The 9318-nt window shown below is 44.2% G+C and overlaps 1 protein-coding gene across 1 annotated transcript; it reads right to left on the bottom strand.

The window, feature by feature from the left end:
- Nucleotides 1-5465: 5465 nt before the first annotated feature.
- On the bottom strand, nucleotides 5466-9130 carry LOC118312400 (basement membrane-specific heparan sulfate proteoglycan core protein). The gene is made up of 8 exons (XM_035636963.2): nucleotides 8974-9130; nucleotides 8220-8366; nucleotides 8001-8135; nucleotides 6968-7140; nucleotides 6689-6875; nucleotides 6421-6600; nucleotides 6069-6335; nucleotides 5466-5973 (listed from the first exon to the last, which is right to left on the bottom strand). The coding sequence occupies exons 1-8, from the start codon at nucleotides 9020-9022 to the stop codon at nucleotides 5969-5971; spliced, it is 1143 nt and encodes a 380-aa protein (XP_035492856.1). The 5' UTR covers nucleotides 9023-9130; the 3' UTR covers nucleotides 5466-5968.
- Between the last annotated feature and the right edge of the window lie 188 nt (nucleotides 9131-9318).

Raw genomic sequence — 9318 nt, 5'->3', positions numbered from 1 at the left:
GCACATGCCGTTGAGTCCTTGGGCAAGGCCCTTCACCTAACTTCCGACAGTGTATGAATGTGACAGAAAAAGGGGGTGAATGTGACTTTCCTGTAAAGCGCTGTAAAGAGTGGTCTATATGACTAGAAACTCTGTTTACATGTTCACATCTCACACACTGGTGGCTGTTGGGGAACGGGGCACTCCTCTGTGACTTGTGAGCAAAATATTCACAATAATGCCAAAACATGCTGTCGCTTGTTGCACAGCAGCATCAACAATTTCCGTTGCAAGTTGTTAATCTTTCTGCTCATCTCATACACAGTGAGAGAAACTCTATAGCCGACATGACCTTGTTTCCTCCCTTCAGTCTCACATTGTCTCTCCACTTGACTCCCTGTCAGCTTTTCATCATATTCATCATGCAGACAGAGCGGAGGGTCCAGACATACGGAGACAAATGCACGGGCAAGAGACAGACAAACCGCTTGTGCACACAGGCAGGAGGGGGATGAAAGAATTAAAAGTTCAAAATGCTAAACAAAAACAGACGTAGCTCACCGAGGCACTGCGTGTGTGTGTGTGTGTGTGTGTGTGTGTGATGATCCATAGAGCTCTACTTTGTTTGTTAAAGCCTGTTTCTTCATGAGTCTCAGACTGTGAAAAAGCGCCTGCAACTTTATCTGCAGTTCTTCTATTAATCGCTTCAGTGTTTCCATATGGAAAGGCCCAGTAAGTGTGTGTGTGTGTGTGTGTGTGTGTATGTCTGTGAGCGTGAATGTTTGTATGCACTTGTGTCGGTAGCCACTGAACATTAATCCCCACAAGCATTTAATGAACGTCTGCCCGATGTGACCACCAGTCATCCAAGAGCAAGAAATGACATGGGAAAAAATGAGATCCTTCAGAGGAAGAATGTTATTTATACTAGACTATCAAGTAGGATTCGTCATTACACTTGGGGAAGCTGTTGTAAGCCGTCAGTTTACTTTCCAGTTGCGATCTGCATGTGTGTGTGTGTGTGTGTTTGTGTGCGACTCATTTTCCTTTGATTAAAATAGCCTAACAGAAACATTCCCCTGACCACCTTTTCTTCATGACGCAGTATCTCATGTGTGCAACATCTGTCCAGGTGTACACAACAAGCTGCTACACACGTTGTGCAGATTTGTCTCGGGTAAACATGACGTACATGAATGTTTTTTTCCCCCCGACATCCTCTAGTTTTGTTCCCTCACACTAGGCTGACCTGATCAGAAAGTGAAGACACGTGTATATGCAGTATTTTAAATGAATGCAGTTGGGACTGCAGCCCATGGGTCATTTGAATGCATTCCCACGGAGTCACTAGTAAATGAATTAATCAGACCAACTTTAGGTAAAAAACATATTTCTTGCCGTCCCCCAACCTCCCAAAAATGTAGTGTTGCTTGGAAAGGAAGCTTCTTTATTGAATTCCCCAGGCTTTCTTCGAGGATAAAAGAATTCATCCTCGTGACACACTGTACGTCAAAGTTGCTTCCCTGTTGCATCACTCTAGTACTGTATGGTGGAACGTTTCTGCTTTGTTTCAATGCTGTGGAATAAAGCTTTATAATACTGACAGTTCTTCAAAATGCTAGTGCCCAGAGCCTCAGGCACACACACGCACACACACACACACACACACACACACACACACACACTCAAACACACCCGATCTTTCCAGAAGGAAACAGAGTGAATAGATTATAATGACACAGTTGTAGTTGCCTGTTTACTTGCCTAAAACTCAGTCCGGCACTGAGGGAGACAATTTTCTTTTCAATCAGTTCTGGAATTGACTCGACTGATAAGATTGAATATTTGACCTTCTCTCTGTCACCATGGCTCAGTTGCCACACACACACCTACTACCACCACCATCACCACCACATCCTTTTAGAAAGCTTTTTTCTTACTTCTCATTAAAATCTCTTGTTTTATTAAATCTTTTTGACATTTTCTCCCCTTAATTCAATTCCCATCCCACAGGAATGTTGTGTCTGTCTCCGCGGCTCCATTTAATGGGGAGCGGGTTGTGCAGGTGCTTGCTCTCGGGGAAAATTTACAGAATCCTCTTTTTTCTAGTGTCATTACTGTAAATTGACCTATTATGGACAAACAAATGAAATGTTTTCATATGTCACGATTATTGATGGTAGGTCACTAAAAAAAACAACATTAGTTTAATGATGTATATTCCAACAACAGCAGAGATGATAATTGTAAAGAAAATAGCTGATTACATTTAGTTTTACTGTAGTGCCTTTTTTTTATTGAGTTACTGTTGCTTTTGGAAAGCACTTTGTAACATTGCAAAAGATGTTTTTGACAAAGAGATGAAGTGATAAGTGCTGTACATGATGTACCAAGCTTCCTGTGTCTGTGGCTTTCGATCAGTCTGCACGCCTCCCGACTGCGTATGTTTAGCCAGATGCGCTGCCTCGGGTTATTCTCCGACCTCAAGCGGCTTCCTGCTGATGCCACAAACACCAGTGACATCATTTCAAGATGAAAAGGCAAGACCTCAACACTAACCCCAAAATGTGTTATTATTATGGCACTTTATGTTGTTCGTATTTACTGTGCTCATCAATTTAGCCACTGTTTCGTTGTCTGTGAGACAAATATAATCAGAAAAATCTAAATGAATTCAGAAATGTGTGTACTCAGTTATTGTGCTGTATCTGTGTCTGTAGTGTGGCAGCGCAGAGGAAGTGGCCCCACTCTTCGGCATGAATCTCGGGGGACTTAATTCAGACTTTGTGCCTGGATATTGAAAGTGAGAATTTAATTTGATTACTTCGATGACGTATTGTTTTCAGTTTGTTAGGAATATCCTTAGACCTCGTCATGGTCCCGGGAATCCCCAAACCCTGTTAGAAACCACCCCTTTAACATACCTTCACTGTAAAGAAGGTCACAACACAACGCCTCAGTGCTGGTGTCTCGTGATGAACAAGGTTTGGAAGTGCATAACTCCACAGGCGATAACAGAAACTGCAGAAGCAAAAGGCCAAATTCACTACTGAAAAATAGAAGCTCTCTTGGGGCAGTGCATCCCAATCTTCTTTGGCCTGTGACCCTTTAAAATAAAATAAAAACATCATTTACATGAAAATGCTTATCAGTTTATGGCATATTATGACCTCTTAATTTTGGTTTGTTTAACCTCTTGGAAGAAAAAAAAACTCCATTAACAGAGGAAAATCACTTGACTTTGTCTGTCTGCTGTTCAGTGCTGGGTGGATAATGTATGTAATAAGTAAGAGAAAAATAGAGATAATAGCAACTGAAAATAATAATGTGTTACAGAAGTTTAAATTGTTCCCTTCTCATTTCTTAAATTGCCTTGTGACCCCTCACATTTTCACCAGCATGACAGCATGAGGGTTCCTGACCCCATGACAGGGGTCCATTCTCCATGGGGAATATTAGCACTGATTGTGTGATTGCTGTGTCATATGTGAAGGCTGGGTTTTGAACATCTTTATATTTCATCCAGATCAGAGAGAAGGATCAAGGAAAACAGTCCCTCAATGTTAAGCCCCCTATAGTTCCTCCCCTAGTGACCTGTCATCCGTTAACCCCATTTTCACAGACCGAGTACTTCCTCAGTCTGTGCATGACAACATTTAAACATTTATACACCACTTTCAAATGGAAACATTTCACAGATCAGATTTTAAACAGTGTGTGATACGTTCTGCAGCCGACACAGTGCAGGAGCCAGGCTCCACATCACCCCCATGTCCTGGAGAATCCGTTGATTGAAAAAGAAAACATTGAGAGGCCTGCAGAGTATCTGAGTTCACCCGGTTGAAACCATAGCAACAGACTTGGCAGGCGCCTTCCACCTGTCATTTCCGGAGGAAGCCTGTCACCTCATTGGTTCCTTCCTGAAGGCCCTGGTTTTCCTTTGACTTATATTATAACTGCATGGACGTCACTCAAATTCTCTTCCAAAACCTGCTGTTGGAAAAGGTTTTAATTATTATTGTAATATGGGGCGAAGAAAAATGAATATGCGGGTTTTTCGTTACGCTCCTTGTCTGATATAGCCGCAAGACTGAGTGTGTGTTTTTTTCTTACCTCACATATTGAGGCTAACAATGGTCCAATGTAAATGTAGCACAGTTGTGTTCTCCTGCAGTAATATGAACTAAGGGGATGCTTCTGAAGTTGAGACAAACTGTGTCTTTGTGAGTGTGTGCGCAAATCCTATCTCTGGAACGTCATCACGGACGCCTGTGAATCTCTCTGTTTATGTCCGACTCCATTAGAGAGCCCCATGTCCACATCTAGTTAATATGTATACAAAGGCTTATACAGATTTAATGAATTACAGTTTCCTCCCTGTCACTGAAACTCTCCTGCTCTCTTTCCGAAAATGTCCCCGCACTAATATCATCTGTAATGCCTGTATTTTGTCTCCGTCATCTTCCCCCCCCATCCCTCGGTCGCTCCGTGAAGTGTGGGGGTGGAGCGAGGTGACATAGGGCAGATGTTTCCTCCCCAGTTTGGAAGATGCTTGTAAAGATAAAGAGAGAGGAATAGTGGAAAGGGTGAACTCCTGTTACTCCGCGGAGGTTTTGGGGCGGTCTTACGAGGGAGGCCACGTTCACACACGGCAGATATAGAGCCTCAGCTCTGTCGAGCCAACACCTCACATAGGCAGCGAGCGGTTTCCTAATTGCATGTGGCCAGCGTGACGATGGGATCATCATTTTGCAACACAGTTGTGTGATCACAATGAACTTTGCCTGTTCAGGAGGCGTTTCCAGTCCATATTTGCACAAGGGTCCGCAATGATCAGCCAGATGCTTTTCCTTATTTCTTTTTTTTTCTTTTTTTTAAACCTATGGATGAAAAGGAGAGTCATTTTGAAAAAAATAGCTTGTTTGACTCTGCACTGCATCTGTCCATCCACTTACTCCGGGTGTGAGGGCTCAGACTTCTCTCCTCCGCCCCAAGACAACACCAGTGCCTGGAAGCTTCACATTGCCACCATGTGGTGAAAGAAATGACTTTTTGAAGTGAAGCTCAGCTCGTGCTCAGGCTCAACCTTGTGTGTCACAATTTCAAAACCAAGTTCTGCCCCAGACTTAAAATTCTAAATTTTAAATATGACACATATTGAGATTACGTTCGTTCGAGATAATGAAAAAGTGGTTAAAGGACTTTTTTATACGACGAGTGATGTCTGTCCTCTGCGCATATTAAGGTGCACCTTGGACGTATAACTATTTATAATTAAACTATTTATGTAACTATGAAATTTTCAGAAGGGGAAGACAAAAAAGAAACACAGCTCTATAAACCGGCTCTTCAAAAAGAGAAAAACTAAACTTCCTTTAGCAAAGAGAGAAGTCCAACACCCTCCCACTTTTTTGACTCCCCCTCCCCCACAATACGTATCCTAACAACATATCCTAATTTGGAAACACTGTAAACAACAAATTTCATCAAATATTTCATCTTTATTGATTTAGCAATTTAATGGAATGATAAAGACTTTTTAAAAATGAAATCAGGCTTTTGTTTGTTCTGTGCCCTGGTTACAATACAGTGCAACCGGGTGAACTTAGCAGATGACATGAAGAGAGGAGGACTGGGTGAAAAGGCATTCCAACAGAGGAAAAAAAACAACAACTCCCACACACACAGCAGGATGTCAGAAGTCCACACAGACTTCCAGAGAAAAGCTTTCCAAAGGCAAATATGTGACAGAAGCAAAAAATAGCAATAGTATAAATTTTCTATAAAAGTATAAAATTAACCCATATGCACAATAATACCAAACATTTCAACTGTGTTGCTATCATTCATCTCCATACATATTTGCATCTATTTCATATAATTTTGTGTTTTTCTCAGTATTAACTGTTTTAACTGTGATGGATCCAGGCTTGTAAAAGTTGCATTGTACAGATGGTTTGTCAATCAGACACAGTGTGACCACAACGGGTTAAGCTGTAGGGGGGGGGAAAAGTGAGATAAAAGCAAAAGAAAGTTAGATCTGATATTTCAACCGACTCCAAATTGGCCAAACATCAACACAAGCTCACCCTTTATGACGACCTTGGCCAGTGCTTCGCTGGAGCCAATGTAGTTGGTGGCCTCACATTTGTACGTTCCACTGTCACCCAGTTTAACGTGGGCCATGAGCAGCTGTCCGTCCTTCGTGGTCGCCGCCCCTGCGGGGAGGTTCGCCCTGCCCTCCCGACTCCACACAAACTGGATGGGATGAGAGCCGTGGGCGAGGCACTGCAGGCGCAGGGCGTCGCCCGGCTGAAGTCTCACCTGGTCAGGCAGGCAGGTGGCGTACGGGGGAGCTGTGTGAAGGAGACGACAGCTACGCTAAACCTCTGCGGGGACAAAGGACGTGGACGTGTGTTATGTATGTTACTGTCAACTCACTGTCCACCTCCATATGCGTGTACGCCTCGCTGTAGCCATGTGTGTTGGTTGCGTTACAGATGTATTGTCCCGAGTCCTGCCGCCCCACGCTGGTCAGGGTCAAAACCCCACCGGCCACTGTGTGTTTCCACGGCAGCGGCGCCCGAAGCTTGGACCAGGTGATGACCGGAGGAGGGGAACCTGGGAGGAAGGAGAGAACGCGAGGACCAAGTGAAAAATGAGAAGTGAGGGTAGAACGGTAAGATGTTTAAGCACACCGACATCTTACCTCTGGCCTGACACTCCATGGTGACTATGTGTCCCTCCACCACTGTCATTTCTTTTGTGCTGACTGTTGCCACCGGTGCTCCCGGCCCCACCTCAACAACGATCTGAACCTTGATCTCTGTCACCCCCTCATTATTCTCAGCCTGACAAATATAAACTCCTGAGTCCTCGGGACGCACTGCAGCCCACTGGGGAAAGAGATAACGATTGTTACGATGCAATTCAAATCAAAAAGTGGAAATAAATCCCAGTCGTACTTGTGCAGACGTTGCCCATTCACCTGTATGGTGTTGACGCTATTTGTCTCCGCGGTGACGAGCTGCAGGGTGGAGCCCTGACGTTTCCACTTCAGCGTTGGGTGCGGCCTTCCCGTGGCGCGACACTCCACTGACACGGGGTCGCCCACCCTGACATGCAGGGGGCCTGATGGTGTCAGCCGCACTCTGGGAGCATCTGACCAAGAGAGAGGACACAGGGACTGAAGACATTCACCCTGCACACTTTTCTGGTCACCTTAGGGCAACGCGGAAACAAGTTGTGAACACAACACTGACATGTCATCATCACTTTTAAGTTGGAAAACTGTTGATTATTAACTCACTAAAATGTCTCGACCAAGGAGGGATTTTTGTCATACTGCTTTAAAATCATGTGTTCTTTTGTTCTACTCACTAAACTGTGTCATGCTCATGCAAGTGTTCGGAATAGGTACAACACCATTTAGATAATGCTGTAAAGAAAAACATTTCCTCTTTTTTGCATTCAACACAAGCTAAGATGACTGTTACACAACAGACTTTATTCAAAGATTCAACATTAAATTCTATCTATTTTGAAAGACGTTTGGTAGATTTAGAAGACGTCGCGGTAGATTCAAAGTCAACAAGATTTGATACGTTTTGTACTTTAGCGTGGATAGACCGCATCAGGTATCACTCTCCGAAGCAAAAGGATAATTTAGCTGGTTGACGTTTCTGTGGGGCTAAACTCTCATCTGACACCCATGTGGCAATGGCCCGTTGCATTGCTGCACTCGACACACTCCGACATTACAGAGAGATTGCGGTCACCTCTTTTTTCATCAGTGATATTGTATGGTGGTTCAGTCACGGTGTGTTGTAATGACATCAGTTCCATAACATTGGCAAAACTTGTGTGAAATCTTGAAAAATGAATAAGTTAAAACATACAATATTGGTTCAGGGGCCTCACAGTTTGGGACTTCGCCTTTACACACACACACACACACACACACACACACACACACATGCACAATTGGTGAGATACTGTCAAAGTGTGAAAAGCAGGCTCACGTTTGACATTCAGCACAGCCTTGGCAGTGCTGCGGCCGGCAGAGTTGGCTGCCACACAGAGGTACTGGCCCTGGTTTCCAGGTCGGGTGTTAGCGACGGTCAGCACAGAGGCATCAGGACCAAGCTTGGCATTGTCTACGGGGAGAGACGGAATTCAGTTACACTTCACAGCCGTTGGTGTCGTCAGAGCAATCGCGCTTTCATGTCATTACTCCTGACCCGGTAACGCTTGGTTACTGGCTCTCCTCCACTCCAGCTGGACTGGCTGCGCGCCGCTCCCCACTCGGCACCTGAAGCTGACGGACTCCCCTTGGCGGACAGTCGCAGCCGGGGGCACCACTGAGACGACAGGAGCCTGGCCAGCCACTGCACAGAAAGATGGCAACTGGGTCATACCACACACACACACACACACACACACACACACACACACACATGCAAGAACACACGCATGCAACTCTGGGAACCTTTAGACAGGTCTGGGATGAAACAGTGTCAACAAACCCAAAGCAAACAGCCTGAACAAATACACTGATAGAACCAAAGATGCTATTTGATGACAAAGCAAAAAAAAAAAAATCCAGGAAACGTGTAGACTTCTCTCATAATAGTGTTATGTGTGTGCTATGAATTATTATAAATCCATTGCACAATGTTTTCACTTTGATTTTTAGGGGAAAAAAAGGTGGTTTAGTCGAATTAAAAAAACAATGGTGACCGTGCAGATGGTTTGACATGCCAAGAATTAGAGTTCTCTACCGCGCTTGGGGTGTGATCTTTTTAAAATGCGCAACAGTATTTCTTTTCAAAAATGTCTCCATTATTCTGGTGAATCTTTTTTTTTTTTAATCAGAAATTGCTTCTAATAAAAGCTATACGTCTCTACAGACAGTCGAGCAGATGAGGAGAAGAGCTGTCAAGAGGAAAGACACACCTGGAAAATCCCCCCAAAAAATGAAATCAGATTCATTACCTGAACATAAAAGAGAGCAGAGGATCAGAGCCCCAGGTGAAAAGTCCATGGTGAACAGAGAACAAGCTCAATTTCTCCCCAGAGTTAAACCTATCTCTCTCTCTCTCTCTCTCTCTCTCTCTCTCTCTCTCTCTCTCTCTGTCTGTCTCTCTCTCTCTGTCTGTCTCTCTCTCTCTGTCTGTCTCTCTCTCTCTCTCTCTCTCTCTCTCTCTCTCTCTCTCTCTCTCTCTCTGTCTGTCTCTCTCTCTCTGTCTGTCTCTCTCTCTCTCTCTCTCTCTCTCTCTCTCTCTCTCTCTCTGTCTGTCTGTCTCTCTCTCTCTCTCTCTCTCTCTCTGTCTGTCTCTC

The sequence above is a fragment of the Scophthalmus maximus genome, chromosome 8 (genome assembly GCF_022379125.1).
Source record: "Scophthalmus maximus strain ysfricsl-2021 chromosome 8, ASM2237912v1, whole genome shotgun sequence".
NCBI classification, from domain to species: domain Eukaryota; kingdom Metazoa; phylum Chordata; class Actinopteri; order Pleuronectiformes; family Scophthalmidae; genus Scophthalmus; species Scophthalmus maximus.
The sequence above is the reverse complement of the archived record's forward strand: the minus strand, read 5'-3'. Positions and strand labels throughout refer to the sequence as shown.